Below are 23,956 nucleotides of genomic sequence, written 5' to 3'. Positions count from 1 at the left end.
TTATTATTATTATTATTATTATTATTATAATTATTATTATTGTTATTATTATTGTTATTATTATTACATTTTTGCCCCCCATGCCCCGATGTGGGTCAGTGACCTGTGCCCGGGTGGGCTAGTCCCTGTTAAAAAATATATATATACAGTATATTTATAAAAAATCTAACCTAACCATTCTGAAATTCGAAAAATTCCGAAATCCAAAACACATCTGGCCCCAAGGGTTTCGGAAGAGGGATTGTCAATCTGTACTTAATAAATGGGAAAAATAGGGTTCAGCTCCTTAATAACAAGAAAACCCCAATATCGTACCTAGAAAAATGAAATTGGTTTTCAAATGATTATTTTTTTTTCTTTTTTTGCCAAATTACTGTAAATTACTACCAAACTACTACTGTAATTTTATGCCTAACTACTGTACTGTAATTTAGAGTAACACGTTAAAAAAAAATATCCTCTAATATAAATTTGGTACATTATCTTAAGGGATCATATTCGTATAAACAAGAGTAGCTTTCATATACATAATAATAATGAGGTGTAAGAATAAAAAATTTGTATAAGCAAGTTTTTGTTGTTCAAATGAGAATACTGTACTGTATTTTAATTTCTTGAGAAGAGCCAGGCTGGAATCTTTTATCAATTACCCACCACACATGCAAAATTCCTCAGCTGTAGTCATGGCATCACTCAACCAGTGCTCATTCAAAGTCAAGAACACTTGCTCTTATTCCTGTATACAGTAGAAGTCCAAAAATCCGGACTGCTTGGGGATTGGGTTTGTCGGGATTTTCGGATTTTCCGGATTCTCAGGCAGTACTTTTAAAATTCAAATTTAAGGAGGAATAAAGAAGAGATGAACAGGTACATTTTGATAGTTTATTCATTAGCAAATATAGCATGCTTCATTTATCAAAACGAGCAGTTTTAATGAAAAAGCTGTGAATTCTAGAATTTTATTCTTTGCCATTTTTATATCATAAATTGTATACTTTCCAATGTCGTATGTTTCCATTAGAACAGTATTGCTCACACCACGTTCTAGTTTCTTAATTATTTCAAGTTTGTCACTCAATTTCAACGTGTTCTTCTTTCTCTTCACACAACGAAGTTTATCTACTTTAGGAGCCATTATTATGGGCTTGTACAGTACTCTGTAAATGGAAAGAGTAGGACTCAAAATATTGTTATATTATTATGGTATTCTATTCATACTGTGCGTGATATAATGCATTCACGGAAATGTAATATTTTTGCTGAAATGACGTACGTATTACAGTGGAAAGTGGGAAAAAATCGTGACGAAAACAATGACTTTCGCTTTCTTTCATTCAAAAGATGTTACCGTAATCGCTTTTCGTATGGTTTTCAGTTAAAAAACTGTTGTATTACAATAATATTCTATCCTAATTGACTTGAATAAATACTAAGATACCATATTTCTGAATATTTTCATTAAAATACATCAAAATCATTTTCCTTTTCATCGTCTGCAGCACCAAACAGCTTCTCCCAGTCCTCTCCTTGAACAGGGCTAGAGGGTACGTGTTTTTCGAATCGTTTTCAGTTAAAAAATTATTACATCACATGTATATTTTACCTAAACTGCGCCTGAATGAATATATTCTCGGAAATAAATAGTAGTTTTGCTGAAACGTGATGTATTTCAATGTAAAATAGGATAAAATACATGACGAAAACAAAAGACTTTACCTAAGCTTCCGATGTTCTTGAGATGTTACTCGTTTTTTTAATAGTTTTCGGTTAAAATTCTGTTATATTACAATGATATTCTATTCATACTGTGCTTGATATAATACATTCACGGAAATGTAATATTTTTGCTGAAATTACGTACGTATTACAGTGGAAAGTGGGATCAAATCGTGACGAAAACAATGACTTTCGCTTTCTTTCGTTCAAAAGATGTTACCGTAATCGCTTTTCGAATGGTTTAGTTAAGAAACTGTATTACAATAATATTCCCTCCTAATTGACTTGAATAAATATTTGAATGGAAATATACAATATTTTTGTTGAAACTACCCGAGTTTCAGTGTAAAGTGTCGTAATAATAAATGGTAAACAATTTGCCTTCGGCACTCGTGTTTCAGGCACGGCGAGCCTCGGTTTATAGGACGTAGTGTTTTTACTGAAGGTTTTGTTGTTCCATTACCCTCAAAAACGTGGGTCGACCTATAAACGAGGAATATCATGAATTAACGATTTCTTGGTCAAAAAATCATGGTCGACCTATAAACGAGGGGGGTTATAGATGAGTATATACGGTATGTTGTCACAGTTTGATTGCTCGTTTTAGTGGCGACCACGAGGTCGCTGTGCAGCTGTGGCGCTCACGCATGCGCACATACACACAAAAGCCCGCTAAAAAAAAAATAGCTTTCGAAAAGTCCGGATTTCTGGCATCCGGATTTTTGGACTTTTACTGTACTGTAATTTCCTTAGAGTTTACCACATACAGTACACCACTTGCCAAGATGTCTAAATGCTCAGCACCTGTTTTTCCTTCCATTTCAAGTGAGAAAAGAAGAGAAAAATGTTTAAATTAGAAAAAAATATACACAGGTATATTCTTTTTATTAGCTGATTATAAAGTGCAACAATTATGGGATGCTGAATTGGGGTAATTGAATGCATAATTCTCAGTATCAGACTCAAGGTTGACAAAATTAGTGCATCATATGAACACAACCATCCATGTTCAAGACCATCCAGCATTTAAGGCTGCCACTGTACCAAGAGATTGAAGAGGCTTTGAAGATTTGGGTGTTCGTATGTGTGGTTAACGACTGTGCGTGGGTCTCGCACTGCACATGTCTCATTCTGAGTCCTGCCTTTATGTGTATCGTATCAGTTTGCTGCACCTCACAACCTACACTCATTTACGCTATCAGAGAGTTCCAGGTTTGAAGGATTCCGGCTAACGGAGATATTGCTGTAATACTTTGCTGTCACTCAGAAACGAGTATGATGATCTTCAAGCTATGATACAATGATTTGAGTTATTAAGGATGTCACCTTCATTGGTGAGCTCTGAACCATAATTGTGATGATTGTACATGAGTAACGTGAGCCATGCTGGGTTATAAAGTAGGATTTCAGTAGAAAAGCCATAGATTTTTAAAGATATTCTGATGTGTTGGTTTCCCATGTAATTTGTTTTGATTACACGAATGGTTTATTTTTATTTTTATTGAGAATTATAAATCTATTGTTAATGGAATTTTTAATTATTACTTTTATTGTATATGAGTTCTGTAAATTTCTCCAATTTCTTAGTGATTTTAAGGAATTTATGTTTCTCTTATGTGATACTTGACAACAGATCCTATGGTGCCTCAAGTGATGACCAGTCCAGATGTGATACGACCAGAGCCAATAAGACCCAGTCCACCTACAGCAGCTAGACCTACTACTCCAGATGCTGCACGTAGAGGATCGTCCCAAAGTGTCTCACACCTTCCACGGCCAATTGCCACCCCCAGAGAGACTGTCACTCCAAGGTTGGTACAATAGTATTGTCTCTCTGGGCAAGGCTTTTATTTTTGAGCTGACATATAGGATTTTCATATACTGGTATTATATCCCTTGGTGGGTTATTACAGTATACAGTAGTATTCTGGTTAGGGTATCCAGAATCCATACAACCAGCAGATTCAACTCAATTAATCAGAGAACTGCCCTCATATCTGAGGGTTGGAGACCACATTCCTCCACTCTAAACGTTCGCAGCACTGGCACCAAAATTAAATAGTAATAATAAAATAAAAATTCCTTCAAAATCATTTAGAATTGTAAGTTTAGACACTGCATGTATTGGGGATGAGCTGCACATATTTTATGCCCCAAAAAATAGTTCCTTCGACACTCAAACCATCTTCTGGGCAACATGACGAAGTTCAGGCAGTCACCACAGCTAACTCACAGATGTGTAGTTGCCATGCTGGCTGTGTGTATGTCATAACATCACATAGGGAGGGAGTGCAGCCACACATTTATACCTCCTGTAGTTCAGTAACCCACTGCCTCTACACACATTCTCTTCCACATATACACACTCAAGCTATTAATTTTTCATTTATTATAGTTTTATATTATATTTTCTTTATTTTTAAACCACATTTAAGTTCAGTATTGCATTGATTTTTCAATAACTTTTATAATTTCATTACATGTAACAATAAACGTCTCTGGGCTGATGAGTCAGCGTCACAGTTATTGCCTATCGCCTCCACACATGTTCAGTTCCCACACATGCACACTCATGCTCTTCATTTTCTTATTTTATTGTTTTAGCTGTATATTATATTTTCTTTGTTTCTAAGGCACATCTTTTATATAGAGTGGAATAAGTGTTAAAGAAATCCATTTTCTGAGACACGAATTTGCAAGGTCAGCCTGTAGCACTGGGATTTATTAGGGGATCTTAAGAGTGAGATTCAACGAAATGGAAAACCTCTTATCCGGCACTTCTCAGTCCCCATAGATGACAGATAACCTTAATTCTACTGTCATTTAAATTTTTTTTTGTCCAATTTTATACATATCCATCTTTCCCCCTGGACTTTGTACACGGTCATATCAATAAGTGATTCAATTGTTTTAAAGGGTTAAATTTTTTGAGCATTACTAACTGAGGTTCATGTATGCAAATTAATGCTATTATTATTGCTATCCCCAACTGGAGAGAAGGAGACTTTTTTCCTCCTCCATTCATTTCTTCCAGCAGCATGGACATCCTCTCTCTTCTTTGGATGTTTTACTTAGTTGGCTAGAAACTGAATTAAAGATGGCATATTGGACCAAACCAAGATGGTTTGCCATAGCATTTTTGCAGTGCTGTACATCATGTGCAATAATTAGTCAGACATTGCTACAAACAGGTCCCTAGTCTTTTGAGGAAACTGTTGTACCAAAATCCCTCATTTTGGGTTAGTGGTATGATGTTTGAGGTGGGGATGATTGGTACCGGTATACACTTAGGGTTAACCCCTTCACTATGAGGATGTTACCTTTAATATTTTATTTGGCTAATGCCAGATAATTTTTTTCAGCTCAGAGGGAACCCCATTCATAAGGGGTTAAGTGCCAACCTCAGGCTGGTATTGCATAGGTATATTGACCCAATGACGAGGATGTTTCCTATTAATTTTGGGGTCTCTAGGTACAAAGGTCAAGGTCATTGTAGCTAGATTTAGAATTCTGGTTTTTAAATATTAGTTTACATGCACCAATGAACATTGTATTACAGAAGTATCTTGTCCCTAAGAGAGGAAGTTCCATGGTGATTTTGGGGTCACTTGGTCAAAGGTCTCACTTTTGTTAAAACTATTATTATGCAGCATTTTGAATATGTAAAGCATAATATGAATTTTGATACACTTGTAAAATTTATATTGCTGATGTATTTTGCTCTTTGGGAGGGTGAGTTCTCTTCCAACTTTGGGAGTACTGTACACGTATCTCTTAAACAACGGGAGTTAGGTTAATGAAAACCCTATAAAGACCCAAAACTGCAATGTTCACCTGCGGGAAGCCAAAATTGACAAAAAAATAAGAAAACCCTACTCCATAACACATGTACTTTCCGCATATCCTTTTCATTTTTCTTATTTTATAGTTTTATATTATATTTTCTATATTTCTAAGCCACATTAGATTATTGTAATGATTTTTTTACAACTTTTATGGTTTCATTACAAGTAACAATTTACAAGGTGGCTTCCATACATATTCGCTTCTCACACATACACACCCATGCTCTTCGTTTTCTTGTTTTTTATTATATTTTCTTTATTTCTAAGCCACATTATAGTACAGTATTGTAATTATTTTTTTACAAGCAACAATAAACACAACGGCTAGGTTGATGAGTCGTAAACATAGTTATAGCCCACCACATACACACGCGTTCACTTCTCACACGTACACACCCATGCTCTGCATTTTTCATGTTTTATAGTTACATATTATATTTTCTTTATTTCTAAGCCACATTGTTTTATAGAATACTATAATTGTCAAAGAAATAATTTTTTCTGAGACATGTGCCAAGAGTCAACTGTGGCCTGCGAGAGTTGAAAATGCATGTTGCCATTATTGCATATAGTAATGAAATTATAAAAGTTGTGGAAAAATCATTTCAATACTGTAATGGGACCTAGAAATAAAGAAAATATAATATAAAGCTGTAAAATAAGAAATATGAAGAGCATGGGTGCATATTCTGTGTCTCTTAAAATGCAGTGTCTTGCTGACAGCACTCGTAACAATGCATTCACGGCCAGTAGTGGAAGTTGTCATACGCACGTACACAGCCTCCCTTGCAATCTACGGAGGGGCAAGGGCAGTGATGTTTAAACCCGCGTAGTTTCATGGATATGTGTATTACAGTAAGTCAAAAGACAAGGTCATTGTTATTGTTTAACTTGTCTGTACCCACTTCATGGTGATGAAGAACTTTGTGCAGCAGACTCACTCCTCTTACAGAACAAGTTCAGAGGAGATCTTTTTCTTAAAACCAAATTTACTCTCCTACAATTGATAGAAACTCAATTATAACTACTGTATTGTATTTTAGTCTTCCTATGTCACATCATGTGATCATATTTTTTGAAAAATATTAATGGCAAATTTTGATAACTTCAGTCTTTTTTGTTCACACTACAATCGTTTGAAGACATGACACATTTTATTTTAATTTAAATGGTGGCTCTTATTTCTAAAGCCTCCTTTTGACTGCGTAATATGTGAATCACTCAGTTTTGGGCCAGGCCATAAAATGGGAATTCAGGATCAATCCTTTTTAGTTAATACTGTAAAGTATGTTATTCTTTATTTACTTTACATATTAATGCCATTTACATTTTAATTTAAATGTAATTTAAAAATTCCCTCTAATTAGGCAATGTAATAATTTCTTATTTTATTTTTATTTATTACTGTTAACCAAAAATGATAATATCCATAGGTATGATAACGGTAACCAACCACAGACGCCACCCTTAAACCCCACCAGTTTTCCAAGTCTGTATGAGAGACGCAGTTCTAATCAGGAGCAGTCTGCTTATGCCTCTCCTCACAGGTAGTGTATTTGATATTATATTAATTGTTTTCTTATATTTTTACCATTGAGATCAAAGTTGAGAAAATTTTTTTTTTCCTTACTGTATATGTTTATTGAGCAGTACTGTTCTGTACATCTTTCCCCTGGTCACTTTCAGACTGTCTCAGTGCTTCCCATAATGTTATACTAAGCTATATTATAATTTGCATACAAACCACTTGTAAAATATTCTCACCTGAACAGAGACTACACACTAAGTGGCAGTAGCAGTCCAAACATGAGTCAACCATATAGAGCACGTGCTGTGTCAGAGAGCAGAAGAGACACCAGAGAATCCTCCAGTGCTCCCTATGAAGCTGAAGGAAACAGGTGGATGCTCATAATTTTTATCTTAATTTTATATATTTTATTTTTTCTAAATAATTAGTAATGGTTCTATTGCCCATAATTTTCATTAGGACATATCATATCAGTGTGCTGTACTATACACAGCTGATTGCTTGAGCATAAAAACTATGTGATGCTTCTTATAGTAACACTTATTTATTCTTTTATTTTGATTAAAGACTTTAATTTTTGAAAATATAATTCACTGGGTGAACAAACGAAATCCAAACATAGACATGATATAATGTAATCTGCAATTATGTCTATTTATATACCATGTCTTTTATTTGAGATCTTTTTACTCTTTTCCAGGTACCACATCAGACATAGTCCATCGGAACCACATTTAGTGAGACAGTCATCATCTCCAGGCCCCCCATCAAGCTCACCAGCTTACCATGACTCAGCCCCAAGTTTACCACAGTTAGCACGGCCAGATCTCACCAACCTAAACCGAACTCAGGCATCATCTAAACCTGACCTCACTTCACACTCCAAGCCAATGGATCGACCAGCCCTAGTCAGGCCAGCACCACGTCCTCATCCATCCCAAAGTCCAGAAATGTCATACATGGGCACTCCTAAGACAACCAGCCCTGAAATTTCCTACATGGGCACTGCAAAGGAACCTCCTGATTATGGTTATCGTCAGGATGGTTTGAAAGATATAGAATATCCATCTGCATTTTCACACATACCACCTGATAAGAGTATTAACTTTGATGACTTTTTGCCAGTAAGTTTCAGTATGGATCGTGTTATTGCACAAGGAGTTTACCATAGAATTTTAAATCCTTTGGTTCAAATATTATCATTAATTTTGAAGACACTTTGTGCAGTATTATGGTTTTACTTTTTTTAACAAAAATCCTGAACAGCATTTTAAACATGGCTATTAGAATTTATTTAGAGTGCAATTTTCACTGGTTACAGGATTTCCAATTTCTTTATATTTTTAAGATAACAGTATGCTGATTTAGTTATTGAATGAATGATGCAGTTCCATGTATATATCCAAATTAGGAAGGTAGAAAAGCACTCAATTACTAAATGGGACATGACCATCAAGTTAATAATGGCTCATCATTATCATTATCAACATTTTACAGTCTTTTTCCATTCTTGCTTGGGTTAGAGATGGCAAAGGATAAAACTAGTAAAATCCCAGAAGATGAGTAAAATAACAATAGCATTGATATCTACAGTAGATGTGTAAAAAATGAAGATTGAATAATGTAGTTGTCTTTTGTATAACATACAGTAAAGTCATGAATGAGGGTCCTGCAGGATCCTTAACAAAGCTTTTCATTACCACAGGGCTTTGACTTCTTTAATTAATGACAGATGTTGTGAGAACTTTAAAGGTTCTTGTTTTAGTCTTTTTTTGTATATACAGTATTACTATTGAATGGTGTATCATCCCAGAGAAAGGGTTTTCACACCTCAGACAATGTCTTGAAAAGTTATTGGTGAAAAGATGGCATGCAATTGGCTTATCAGTTCCAAAGAGACGATTCTACCCATTATTTTTGCCCCCCAGAGCCCCTTGTGGGTCGATGACCTATGCCTGGATGGGTTATTTCCTATTAAAAAATAAAAAGTGGGATTTTGTATTGATGTACATACAGTAGTATAAAAGTAAAAGGACAAACGAAGTAGAATATTTTTATATAAATTATTGTCTGTGCTTAATGTATAAAAGCAGATTTACATTATTTTATTGCTGACTGTTCTGTCATTTGCCCTCATTTACGTTTTCATGGTTCATTGAGATTTGATAATCTTCCTTTAGTACGATAAAAAAAAATAATCCCATCCTTTGAATTTTGTAGATTCATTAAGTAATTTAGACTGATCTTGATTTTTTGTCAACTACTTGCTTGATGATAATGATGATGTCTACTACATCCTGTACAGTTCCTTGAAAATAAGTATGTTTTACAGTGTAATAATTTTTACAATATGTACAAATTTGATTTTTTTATTCTTTTAACAGAATAAACTGAGTAGCTTGGGCTTAGATGGAAGTTCTAGCTCTGGGGGAAGTGGTCTAACAGGCATTGCAGGCAATGAAATGTCTGAACAGGAAGTGTTATCCAGCATCATGCGTGGTCACTCCTCTATGATGTCTGTCATAACGGCTCGATCTAGGGGCCTGCAGGTTACACACAAGTTATGGCAAACAAAAGATCTCAAGACTGCTGTGGACCACGCCCTCAACACAGGTGACCAGGCTCTTCTCGTGGATCTCTTGGGCATCATTAATCTCAGACCGTAAGTCAGTCTCTTTTGGTCACTTCATCTCACTTTTAGTAAATTTGTGTTTTGCATGTCACAATAGTATCTAATAATTCATTGGAATAATAATATTCTCTAGAAATTAGTAGAAAAATAGGAAATATGTATCACTATCCCTTAACTTTGTCAGTTCTCTCATTGTTTTTTACATCTACATACTCCTTGTACTGTATATGTTACTGAGACAAATGTTTAGTCCTTTCACAGATTCTTATCTCCTTGTGTTTGTTATTTGAACCTGTTTTACTGCTGTGATAACTAAGAACAGTAGAATCTTAAGATTTTGTAATACAGGTACTAGGAACCAGATCCACGTTGTAATAATGTACTGTACTGTATTTTGTGGAAAAACAATAAAGATTCTGTAACTACAATGAGGTATCATATTTTGAGAAGCAGACTATGTATATTATTTTGTTTTTGCAGGTCAATATGGAACCTGGATTTATTGACAGCTCTCCTTCCTCCTGTCAGTTTACTGCTGCAAAGTAAATATGAAACGTAAGTAGAATAGTAGTTAGTTGACTCGTGCAATATAAGAATTTTATAGTATCCTGGACTCGGGATTTCAGCATACAAAGCAGCACTCTTGATAGGAAGTCAAGTTCGGTTCCTTTTGGCCAAACTCATCGGGACCAATAATGGTTCAGATACCTGGACGTGACTAAAAGAACATGTAATAATTAACGTTAGGTCAAAATTTGGTTCAGCGATAGCATGACTGAATGGGAAAGGGAAACAATTGAGGGTGAGGTGGTCTGTGGAATGGCATGTTGTCATTGTTACATGAAATGAAACTATATATGTACTGTACAGGCAGTCCTTGGGTTACAAATGAGTTCCGTTCCTGGGGACGTTCTTAAGTTGAAAATGTACGAAGTTGAAACACATGCTACGTGCATACCGTACTTACAGAACAATATTTAAAATCCCACTATATCATAGCCTAAGTCCTTATACAAAGTCCTTATACAGTATGCATCTAAAATCACTTAATTTAAGAGAAAAGAAGAAAGAGAATGACAAAATACAGTAAATGAAAGTAAAAAATAAGTCATCAGGTACAAAAAATACTATAAATTTAATGTTTAATCTCGTTCATAAGTTGGACGTTCATAACCCGGGGACTACCTGTAAGTTGTGGAATATTCATTACAATACTCTACTCTACTCTAATGTGGCTTAAAAGTAAAAAATATATAATATAATACAATAAAATAAGAAAAATGAAGAGCATGGGTGTGTATGTGTGGGAAGTAAATGTATGCGTGGACTTGTGGAGGCAGTGGGCTGTTACTGCATAGTCAAATCACCAGTTGCCACCCACCTGGCCCGCGCTCTCTCCTCCTAATTTGAAGTCACAGCACACACTCGCACACACGTCTCGGAGTCAACAGGTTGACTACCTGGCAGTACTGTGTTCCATCGCCCAGAGAATAGTTTGAGTGTGGAAGGAGCTTTTTTTTTTGTACATAAAATATGTGCTATTGTATTTTATGATATACTATGTATCAATTTTATTGTTTATCATAACATGAAATTAGAGCAAACATCTTCCACCAACCAAAAAGCCCGACATAGTTATATACAAAGCGGTTAGCGGTGGCAGACATGCAAACAAATAACTTCAGTTGCGTTCAGATTGTTGGATTAAATTAGAATTTTAACCAAACAGGAACGGGACCAAAAGCTTGGATACCTGAAAGATTCGGATAAAGGGAATTGCACTGTATTTTATATTTACCATTTGTTATATTTGGGCTCAGGAGTTGATCAGTTGTTTCCATCTTCCCGTGTGATTTTATCAAGATTTATCTTATCCACGTTGTCATTGTGGATTTACATGAAATATATATATATATATATATATATATATATATATATATATATATATATATATATATATATATATATATATATATATATATATATATATATATATATAGATATTACTTGTTTAGTACAAAATTTTGACAGCATTAAGCAAGTCCCTCATGGTCTTTGCCCTATAGTAAGATAATGGTCTCTCTATCCACCCCATGTTTTTTTTGTTGTAACTCAGGGTAATTTTTCTGAAACAAGGAAGAAAATATAAAAGAGAATGTAATTATAAATCAACTTAGGTTTAAACATGACTTGCCATGGAGGCTAAATCTTACAAAATAGTCAAAAAGAAACATATGCTTCTTACATTGTTGGAAATCATAACATACGTTTATGAATAATGAAGTTTACTGTTCTGATACATCTTTTTTGTTTGTAGGGATAATTTGTTTATGTTGCTGTAAGTAGGGGAGAGTTAATCACATTTTATCTTTAAGAACTTAGTGTTCTACTACATCAAATACCTGTACACATCTAGTGTCAATGCAATCCCATGACAGCTCAGACAGACTTTTCCTATACAAGATATTTATTTATTAACCATCTTTTAAATTGTTGCTTTCAAATACTTCTTTCTAGATCTTTTATTCTGCTGCCACTCCACTGTTCTCCCCTAATTTCTTTAATAATTTTATGTAGCAAACCCCTGTTATTTCACGGCTTGATACTTTTTTCATTACGAATACAGTACCGCAAAAAATATTGATACCCTTTAATTTTTCACATGATATTCATACAAAAACTTACTTCAAGGATGAATAAAACATGTTTACAGACTTAAAATGTTTTATTCTACTACTATTTAGTACTTAGTCATATTTCCCTTACATTTTATTACCAGTTGAAGTCTTTTTGGCATGGATTCTCCTAACATTTGAAAATACTGTACTCAACATCCATCTCAAACTCCCACATGAGCTTGATTTCCTCTTGTTGCCACTGTACAGTTGAAGTGTCCCGTGTTGACAGCTTCCATTTCATCTTGTGCCATACATTCTCGATGGGGTTTAAATCTGGTGAGTTCCCAGGCCACTCCAACAATGGAATAGCCCTTTCATGAAGCCAAGCTGTCACACTTTTTGACCTGTGACAGGGGGCACCGTCTTGAATGAAGAATGTTGACTGGTGAAGTCGATAATAATCCAATAAATGTTTTTCTAAGACAGTCTTGGAGCGATCAGAGTTCATTGTCGTCGTGTTTTGGGGGAGGAAGTGGAGGCCAGCACGACCATGTTTTCCACTGAACGCTCCCCACACCTTCACACTTGCAGGATGTTTCACGGTTTTAATGGTGTAGCGAGGATCATACCCGCTGGTGTTGGTGGGCCTTCTGACTGTTCATTTCCCTGCAGTCAGGATGCAAAAAGTGCTTTCATCTGACCACATTACAGAATTCCATTGTTCTTTGCTTCAGTGCTGGTATTTTCTTGCAAAAGCATTCGATCCGTGGGAAGTGGTTTTCGTGCAGCTTGATGGGAAGGCAGATGAAGTTCCTTCTGAAGGCGATGTTGAATTGTTCATTCTGATACGTTTTGCAGGAGGATGGGGTGTGCTTTCTTCAATGGTGATGCACTCATATTAGGATCTCATTATCTCAAGCTTCAGTAGCGAATCAGTGCATTTGGAGGTCTCCCTAGGTCTTCCTGGTGGTAATTTCCTTGGTGGAATAACGTTGCCGGGAGGGTTGTGTGTCGATCACTTGAGCCTCTTAATCGTTGCCATTCCTAGTCCTGTTCTCCTTGAAATTTCTTTCAGTGACTTTTTCCTCTAGCACGGCAAGGATCTGACCCTTCTCTGCCTCAGACATGTTTTTGGGACCCATGAATATAGTTTTGAAAGAAAATTTGGGCTAATTGTGGGTGTGTCTTTATTTGCACTCATCAGCTTGGTGAACGAAAATTAACGCACACCCTGATCGATAGCAAGTGGGGCACTGGCCAAGTTTCTCCCACTTCTATTTGCGCGGGAAACACCGTAGAGTTGCCAGATGTTATATATTCCCGCCTTGACAAATTTGGTGGGCTGCTTTTCTCGTGGTGAAAGCACGTATATAAACACAGCTAATTATGCAGAAGAGATCAATATTATTTCCGGTCATGGTATTTTATGACACCTTAACTTACTCCCATCTTAATCTTCTCACTCTTATGGCTTGTCAACTCTTGTTCCTTCACCAAGCTCATATTGTTAAATAATATCTAATTTCACCTCTGAAATGACTCACTTGAAACAAATTGTGCTTGGGGAAAAATTTTTGTGTCTTTTTAAACTCAATATGTATGGTTTAGAGCGAATGATAAAGAAATATTTGTGTATGGAAACAACTTTTGCGATGTAAACATAAGGCCAATACTGTACAATGGCTGCTGCGGTAGCAAAACTGCCGTTTCTTCCATGCCATGTAACTCATTTAATGATTTCATGTTGATTACTGCTGACTGGTGGTAATTCTCATGCATTACTTAAATGTTTTTCTCCTGATAGCATGGTGATACAATGAAACACTGCAGAATATTTTGGTTTTAAAAATTAAATTGTGATAAGTTGAACCTACAATACAAATTTGCGATAAAGGAAGACTATCCTGATTGAGGATATTTGACCTAAGTGGGTGGCTAGAAATATTTGGACCCCTTGTTGAACCTTTTTGATGACTGTAATTTATAGGCCACTGCAGTCTTGACAGGAACAGAGATTATGATCAGCTGTAATACTTCAGTATAACTATTCAAATTATAAAGGAAAGCAACACCATACGTACAGTACAGAATATTGATGCTTGTTATCCATCCACTCTGACCATATACTGTTCTCTATACTATAGTTTAAAACCAGTCACAACAATCAATGACTTTAGTCCATATGAACTTTATCCTTTATGAGTTACAGAGCAAATATCAAAAGTAAAATTGTTATGCACATGTTTTATTTTCATCTGTTATATACATACAGTGGTGTATATATTAGTTTTGGAATAATAGCAGTGATGATAAGAACATTTTGTGGTACCTTGATGTTTTGTTCCATAATGGATAAATATGGTAATATTGTGTGTGCACACAGTACAGTGGGGTATGCTATAACGAATCTAATTGGTTCTAGAACCTTGTTCGTTATAGCATTCGTTTGTTATAGGATTAATCCGTTCCAGGCCCCCAAATACAACCACTTAACACTGAAAAATATAATATAAAATTGTAAAAATTGTAAAAAGTACATAAATATGCATCTAAACCCCTGAAATAAAGAATATCATTAATATTTGTAATAATAAAACAATAAATTAGAAAAAAAAAATTAAATTATGTTCGTTGTAGGAGTTTCGTTCGTTATAGCATTCTCAATTTTATAGGTAAAACCGTTCGTTATAGGAATATTCGTAGTAGGATCCGTTCGTTATAGCATACCCCACTGTATACAGTTTTCCTAAATATATTCTTCTAAAATCAAGGTATCTAAAACAAAAATATCTGTCCACACACTGTGTGAAAAATGATGAGACCAGGGATGATAGTTATTGGGATATACATGTTCCTGCTCTGTATAGTTTAACATAAATAATTCAGTGTGTAATGATTTCAATGTAATTAATATGATGTTTGGTAACCAAATATAGTAGGATCAGTATGCCACAGAGCCACACATACCAACCCTCCCGGGACATCACGAGTTGTATGTAGCATTTCGGAAGTCATCGGACCCACCCTGGCAGATACTTTTTTGAGATACTGTACTCCACATCAATGTGTCTTTTATGTTGTAAAATTTGGTTCAGTAGTTAATTTTGAGCCCTGGATTATATTTATTTTTAGGTAGTGTTATCGAGAATCCTATTTCTCTTTGCATAAATGTTAATAAGATTTTTATTTGCATTTCTACCAGGAATCCCCCAATTTCTTATCAAATTTACCTTACTGTAGTCTTCTTTTCTACTTTTTAAGTCAAACTGCATCACACTATTTTTATTTTTTCTGGATTCTTTGGATTCAAATATTTTTAGTGGATCTTCAAATGTTTTCATTTCTACCTTTCCCTCTTTTGATTCAATTGACACCATCTTGTAGTATTGGCTTCCATACAAGGATATAAGGATTGCCACACCTACTTCAATTTTTCCCTTTTTAATTTTTATCCATTTCCAGCCACACTCCCAATCATTCATTCCTTTCCATATATGGTATCACTTTTCTCTCATCTCCTACACTACTCATAACACTAACCCCTGTACCATGTGCTACTCATGTTAGGTTACTATGTCGAGGTAGGTAGTGACTCCTTACCAATTGACTGTGTAGATAAGTGGAGGTTTTTTTTACATTTTCTCTTCCATTTTTACTTTCGTCCTCAGCATTACTGTAACATGACAGCTTATGAAAATATCACTTTTATCATTTCAGGTATTAACTCCATCTGTGATACTTTTAATACAGTATGAATTGTCTAATTATCATTCTACAATGAAAGTAGTATTAATTTCTCTAGAGAGATGCATGATTAAACACATTGAGCAGTTTCTGCCACCTCCTCCTATCATTTAGCTGACATTAGATACCGAGACATTTAGTGAAGAGTGTAAGGCCATAATTGAGGGATTAATTCATGATCCCATTTCATGGCTAAGCTCATAATTGAGTGACTGGGTTATTCAACTCCCATCACTGGGTAACATTGAAGTTGGGTGGAACTGAAGGGCCCCAACCTGGAGTCCAATATGGCCAGCCCAGTTGATAGGTTCAGTGCATTCATGCCATCATGATATGTGAATCTTTATTTTATACTTTAAATGGTGAAACTTGCTCCTAACTGTCCTCAGGGACTTGGATGTGATGAAAATGTTTACCCAATTAATGAATTAGTCTCAGTCAGTAATGTGTGAGGGTGTATAGTACTTGGCTTCTAACCCATGGACCTGGTGCTGTAATATGTAAGTTGTCTAGTCAAAGGTTCAGCCTAAACTAGGATTCAGGATCAATCCTATATTTTGTGAATAAATTAATTATCCCTACATTGAGTTCCACTTTACTCAATTTCCCTGCCTCACTTATGAAAATTATTACATCTTTTCACATTACAGTAGTACCCCAATTTACGCGGTCAATTGAACCCATGGGGTAACGCGGAAAGTGAAAACGGTGTAAAATGAACAACAGAACATATGGGATTAATTCCAATAGAGACTGGCCCGACCCCCAAACTCCACTTTTTCAGACACAATACCTACGTTGTTGTAAAAATAACATTTTAATTTTATAATGGTATGCACACACAATTAATAATTAAAAGAAATATCAATAATATTAGGTTTTTTAACACTTGCATTAGTAGAAAAGATGGCTGGGCACATGGGGATGGGGGGTTGGTTCTGAGGCAGAGGGCAGATTATTGGCCCTCACCTGTATAACTTATATCAATTGTATCACTATCCACCACATAGGTTTGCAGGGCCTCTTTTTCAAACCCCTCAAAGTCTATATAAGTCCATATCCTCACTATTACTGACTTGGGCTGGCTGTGGTGGGTGGCGGGTGAAGAACTCGGTAATGTTTTGATGACTGGGCGACCTTGTGCGCATCCTGCCCGCGCCGCTTCCCGTGTATATGAGTAGATGCACTGCGTAAAGTGAAAGTCCGGTTGTGGCGAGGTACCGCGTAAATGCAAAATCGCGGAAAGTGAAACCGCGTAAAGCGGGGTATTACTATACATTACAAAAATCTATTAATTATATAATAACTTACAGGGTCTAGTTATTAACTAACAATATTCTTTACTAATTTTTATGACTAATTTCCAGGTATGTAACTTGTGGATGCAATGCCCTGAAGCTCATGATCAAGAATTTTGCAGTCATGATAAAATCTAACATGTCTGGCCCAATACACAGTGTTGGGGTCGACATATCAAGAGAAGAGCGGTAAGTTTAGTAAATTGTTGTTTTCTTCTGTTTTAGAATTTGAGACAGTATTATTGAGTGATTAATATAAATGAGTTTGTCTCTGAATATTGTGGATCATATTAAAAGCAGAGAGAAAATAGAGTAACTTTTAATTCATATGCCCTTGTGGCAAAAAAGAATAAGCAGCTCAGAGAAGTGGTTTTGTTCCTGCATTAGATGTATGAGGGTGTGGGATTAACATTTCTCTCTGCTTACCAAGAGATGAAGTCTGAAGATGACAAAGGAGAAATGTTAAGAAGGGCAAAGGAAACCTACAGAGGATATCACAGCCTTTGGGGTTATGTTGGGTCCCACAGCCCAAACTCTGGTCACCTGTGTGGATGTCTGTCTCCTGTTCCTCCCCTTGTTTTATTATCACGTGTGTCAGCTATCCTCATGTGCCTGAGACTGGAGTTAAGTCTCGAGTAAAATCTTATTGGTAGTCTCACAGGTCATTCATGAGGCTACTCAGGCTAAATTGATGATTTGGCAGCTATTAATCTTTTGTTGAATTTCTAATAGCAGTGTTGGTTTGTTAACCCTTGTTTACAGTCGTCTCTCTGTGCTGAATAAAATTGTATGGCATTAGCCAAATACCAGTAAAATATTAAACTGACATCCCGTAATGAAGGGGGAAAATTGCAAGATATATTTAATTTGTACTGGTCACATATAAAAGTCCTACCAGTATACTTTTTTGATGGAGTACAAACAAACTTTTTATCAAATTAGAAATGGCAATTTGTCAGGTGAGAAGGACCTCCTCTGTAGCAGTAGAGATTTAGTTGTACAGGTAGTTCTGCTGTAACGCGATAGTAGTGTTCTTGTAAAACATCGTGTTATAGAAATTCGTGTAATAGAAATAACAGGGCTTATGGAGAAAATAGGGTTAGGTGCAGATTACTCCAAATCGAAAAAAAATTTTGTAGTTAGCCTAACACAAAGGATAGCACAGTCTAAATAAATGTTACATTCATATCTAATAATGAAATCATACAGTAAATGTTACACTTTACCTTGAAAAATATGAATATAACTTGATGGGGGAGAAGGGTGATGTTGAGGCTGAGGAGTCATGAAACATCAAGCTTTTCTTCAAGTGTTATAGCCTTTCTTTTACGATCACCACCGGAAATGCGATCACCAGAGTGCTTCCCAGAGATATTCTTCTTTTCCATAGTCACAAAATTGGAGAAACAGTAATCAGAATTCACTGAGGACACTTAAAAACTTCACGTGTTTCAAACAAAGTGTGGAGTAAACAGAGCGCGCGGGTCTAAAACGCTATGTATTTTGTTTTTCTCTTATTTAAAATTTTACATTTTACATATACTGTACAGGTATACTGTATACATAAATATTACATAAATTATTTCTGCAATTCTTCACAAACAAAACACATAAATCAATTGAACATGTGATGTCGAACGTGAACTGTAAACACTGCATAACCCCGCGCCAAGCCACGATGTACAGTACACTTTAAACGCTACTTATTCTGTTTTTCTCTCTTATTTAAAATTTTACAATTTACATATACTGTACAGGTATTTCTTCACAAGCAAAACACATAAATCAATTGAACAAGTGATGTCGAACGTGAACTGTAAACATTGAGCCAAGCCACAACACTGTACAGTACACTTTAACACTTTAAACGCTACGTATTTAGTTTTTCTCTTATTTAAATTTTTACAATTTACATATATATATATATATATATATATATATATATATATATATATATATATATATATATATATATATATATATATATATATATATATATATATATATATATATATATATATATATATATATATAAGGAGGGTTATAAGTGTAAAGATATAACCACTCGTGTGGGAATAGGAGTGCGGCAAGTTCAAAAGTGGATCAAGAAATTTAGAGACGGCGGAGGTGAGGATATTCCTACCCCCAAGCCTCGCTCTGGTAGGCCAAGGAAAATACAAAATCGTACATCCAAGGTTATAAAGAGGCAGTTGGATAAAAATCCAACACTCACAGCTCGAAAACTGAAGGAAAATAACCCTGCACTGCTCCAGGACGTGTCTGTAAGATGTATTTCTGATCATTTACTCAAAGATTTACAATATCGCAGTTGTTGTGCTAAAGTTCTTCCCCTCTTAAGTGCAAAAAATGTACGGGATCGCATTGCTTTTAGCAAGAAATATAAGGATTGGACCCTAGAAGACTGGGAACAAGTCTTGTGGAGTGATGAGTCAACGTTTGTGGTGTCGTCTGGCTGCAGGTCCAAGCGTGTCAGGCGTCCCAAAGGATCGGACCCAAATGACCCCCGCTACACAGCTAAAGTTGTAAAGCATGCTCCAAGTGTTATGGTGTGGGGATGCTTTGCATTTGGTGGAGTTGGCAATTTAGTATTTTTTGAAAAAAATGAGAGTGTAAATCAGCACAGTTATTTCGAGTTATTGTGTGATAACCTGCCTGAAAGCTTTGAAAAGTGTAACGCTAGCTGGTTTATGCAAGATGGAGCTCCTGCTCACACAGCTCGATCTATTATCCAGTGGTTAGAGGACTGTGGTGTAGATTACTTCAAAAAGTGGCCTGGGAATTCACCAGACCTAAATCCCATAGAGCACGTGTGGCATATCATTAAAAAAGAGCTTCAGGATCGTGACGCTTCGACAGTAGCGAAGCTAAAAATAGAAATACAGGATATTTGGGATAATATCATTCCCCAACACGTAGAAAAACTGGCAAGATGCATCCCACAACGTTTGGAGAAGGTCATCAAGCTTAGAGGAAAATCGCTTGGCAAATAAGGTACGTCATGAGCCCTTTAAATGTCTATTTAAATGTCACAATTGTTTACATTCGTCTTGCGCCCAAACTTTCCGCTACCACTGTAGGTATATGTATACATAAATATTACATACATTATTTCTGCAATTGTTCACAAACAAAACACATAACTCAATTGAACATGTGATGTCGAACGTGAACTGAAGCCACAACAACCGTTCGAGTGGAATCGCGTTAGAGCAAACGAGTTCGCGTTTTACAAATATCGTTCCTCAATACATAAATCGCGTTGTCAAAACACGCGTTATAGCAGAACTCACTGTATATACAGTCTCTCCTCGACTTACGACAACCCGGACATGCGACGGCCATGGACGTATAAAATATTTTTCACATTACATATTTTTGAGTCCCGACGTTAGTGATCGCGCTGTGTACTGACAAAATTTTCTTTCGTAATTCCCATTAAAATGGCTGGCAAGCGTAAAGGTGAGAGTTCTCGTGGTGCTGAGAAGAAAAAGAGACACCCTTTTTAGAATTTCTATGTATTATTTTCGACTTACGACCAATTCGACTTACAACCTGGTCGTCAGGACGGAACCCCGTCATAAGTCGAGGAGAGACTGTACTGACTGCACTTATATACAGTGGTCCCTCGGTTAACGAACACAATTGGTTTTAGAAGGTCGTTCATTAACCGAAAATTTTGTTAACCAAATCCATTGTTTCAATGGGATATTGGGTAATTGGTTCCAGCTCACCGAAAAGTACATACAAAGTAAAAAAAAATGCAGTAAAGTACACTTACTTTGAGGTGTGTATGTACAGTAGAAGGCTCCTGGTTGATGATGATGATGATGGGAATTAGAAGTGGGGGTGGAGGAGAAGGGAGAAGAGAAGGAAGTGGGGATGGAAGAGAAATCACCCCATGCTTGATGCTGTCATTTCACCAATAAAATTTTAAGTTCACTAGGTGTAATTCAAGATTATTTTCTTTAAATCAACACTGCACTGCACTATTTATTGTCAATATGTTAAATAAATTTCAGAATGACTAATAATTGTACTGTAAAAACGTAAAAATACTCTTGTGTTCAAGAGACCCACAAGCAAGATGTTTCCTCCACTGAACAGAGACACAAACTGAAGCCTTGGTGGGTGAGTGAAGTGGCTGATGGGTGCACCAAAAACTAGTTCCCTGTACTGCAATTATGTTAAATAAGTGTTAAAATGACTAAAAAATTTAATATAAAACTTGGAAAATTATTGAATAGTACAACCTTCTTGATATTTACTCCAATTTTAATGAATGTAAGCCCTAGAACCGATTTCTGTATTGGCAGACTAATCTTCCAGCTGGTGAGCAAGCCAAAACATGTCGAAACGTTTTCGTAAGAATTTCGTTAACCGAAATGAAGATTCTTATGGAAGGTAATTCTTTAACCGAAATTTCGTTAACCGAGGCGTTTGTTAACTGAGGGACCACTGTATATAAAAATAAGAAAAATATTGGATATAATGTTATACCTGAGCCGAGGGGGTCTAGTGATATCCACAGCTTGTACCCTCTTTTCAAAATGCCTTCATATAAATAACACTCTTCACCATTGATTGGCTGGCTAGCTGTTTGAGTGGTTGGCAAGTGATGATCATGTACATGATCTAGAAATTAGGTAGTAATGTACTAAAACATGTTGTAGTGTGGGTGAAGTCTGTCCTTAAATCAGCTCTCACTTGGTGCTGTCACAATATACTCTGGCAAGTTATTCTAAGAATTTACAACTCTTACTGTCTCCGCATTCTTTGGCAGGTTATTACAACAGGTCATAACTTTTACTGCTACAAAATTTTCTGGCAGGTTCCAAGAGTTCACAAATCTTACACAAAAGAAGTTAGTTTTGACAGTTTTCTGTACTGTGGGATCTTTAGCTTGAGGCTGTGACCTCTAGTGTAAGAAACCAAATACAATATTGAAAGTGGTGATCTGTAGCAAAGGGCTTAATGTTTCATTTCTTTTAGAAACATTAGATATTTTAAATGTATATCATCAAATACCAGTATTTTCTTAAGCTTTAATATGAGTAAGACAACCAACAAGCTGAAGAACATCTAAAATTTCCCCCACCCTCACTAGATTGTAGCACTAGCCAGCAGCATTAATGTTGATCACTCAATATATTACACCCAATGTTTTATTTCTCCATCATTCACTTAAAGTCTGAACAACTGCATGAAATTAGTGTTGAAGTGGGAAAAGGTTATCTTAAATTTTTTGGTATTATTGGGGCTGCGGTCCTGTACTTTATATTTCCTATTGAAATAGCACATAGAACGTTATACTGAAATGTGATTGGTAAGTGCATGATTATTCGCAGTACCATTTTCACGCCTTATTAAGGATCTTACTGTTTTGATACTTTTTAGATTAAATTTAAAAAGAAAAAAATTTCTGACTTGATCGTTATCAAGATGACTTTACAGTCATTTCGTTTATTTCATAATTTTCTAACTTTGCATTGCAGTTTTTTTCATGGATTTGGGATATATTGTAATTTACATTTTTGGTTTTATGTAAGCATTTGTTACTGAATGAAGAGGTTTAGGATACATTACTCAACATGCCCTTTTTTTATCCTTTCTTGATGCAAATGATGTACGAGACTTTTTTTTTCCATAGGTACAACAAATGCATAGAGTGCTACAATCATATGATGTCAATACGAGCCTTCCTTCTCAAGCGACAGACTGTCCCTGGCAAGCTAGGACCCATGTATCGGGAGTTAGCCATCCTCATGCAAGCCTTTGAGTAGTGCTGACATATTATTATGTATTACTGTGAAAAGTAATGTAAGAAAAGGAATGTTGAGGACAAGAGACAGTAGTCACTGTGTTGTACATGTTGATGTCTCCTTTTTTTCACCTCATATAAAAGTTTGATGGCCGTAAATAAACAGATTGTGGTAATTATACTGAACAAATCCCATGGGATTCATAACAAGAGGTAAAAAAAACCCTAATGTAATAGCTATTATACAGTGCTCTTGATTTTGCACACTATATGTGAAAAATAGGTGCTTAAGAAATTTATTAATTGCTTATATGTGATGAAGAATTACATTGATTGGATACAAAGAAAGGATTGCAATGGACAGCATAGCTGAATTTGTGATCATTAAACTAGCATGATGATGGGTCACCTGTGGTTGATCTGTCTCATATGTTTGGACGGCTTTTGTTTCCTGCCTCCAGTGTACGTATATGCAACAAGGAAATATAACAGTTTTCATATAAACTTTGTGCCTTCTCATTTCTTACTCTGCCTTGATGTGATAGTGCAGACCAATAGTCTCATAAAATATTAGGTATCATCAACAAGCCAGAAGCATTTCCAGGTACTTTTTTTTTTTTAAATTCTTCAAGTGTTGCAGTATGATAACTGTAATATTGATGGGATGGTATATTATCATTCTGTGTTAGGGATTCTAGAAGACTCATTTTGTTTCCAGATTAGCAGTTTTGAGGTTTACTTTTACATTTAATATTGTAAAGTGAGTACCACTTAAGGTTCACATTCCCAGGAGCCG

At 35.7% G+C, this 23,956-nt stretch overlaps 1 protein-coding gene across 1 annotated transcript in view; it reads left to right on the top strand.

The window, feature by feature from the left end:
- LOC121871704 (katanin p80 WD40 repeat-containing subunit B1-like) overlaps positions 1-23,665 on the top strand; it is a 90,931-nt gene extending 67,266 nt beyond the window's left edge. Inside the window, 8 exon segments of the mRNA XM_042374115.1 lie at positions 3,350-3,527; positions 6,995-7,108; positions 7,334-7,459; positions 7,790-8,213; positions 9,474-9,751; positions 10,202-10,276; positions 17,451-17,570; positions 23,050-23,665. Of these exon segments, the coding sequence (XP_042230049.1) occupies positions 3,350-3,527; positions 6,995-7,108; positions 7,334-7,459; positions 7,790-8,213; positions 9,474-9,751; positions 10,202-10,276; positions 17,451-17,570; positions 23,050-23,182 (1,448 nt within the window). The 3' untranslated portion in view covers positions 23,183-23,665.
- Positions 23,666-23,956: the final 291 nt, after the last annotated feature.

This window comes from Homarus americanus, unplaced genomic scaffold, assembly GCF_018991925.1.
Source record: "Homarus americanus isolate GMGI-L3 unplaced genomic scaffold, GMGI_Hamer_2.0 scaffold39675, whole genome shotgun sequence".
NCBI classification, from domain to species: Eukaryota; Metazoa; Arthropoda; class Malacostraca; order Decapoda; family Nephropidae; genus Homarus; species Homarus americanus.
Note: the sequence above shows the minus strand (reverse complement) of the source record. Positions and strands in the feature narration are given on the sequence as shown.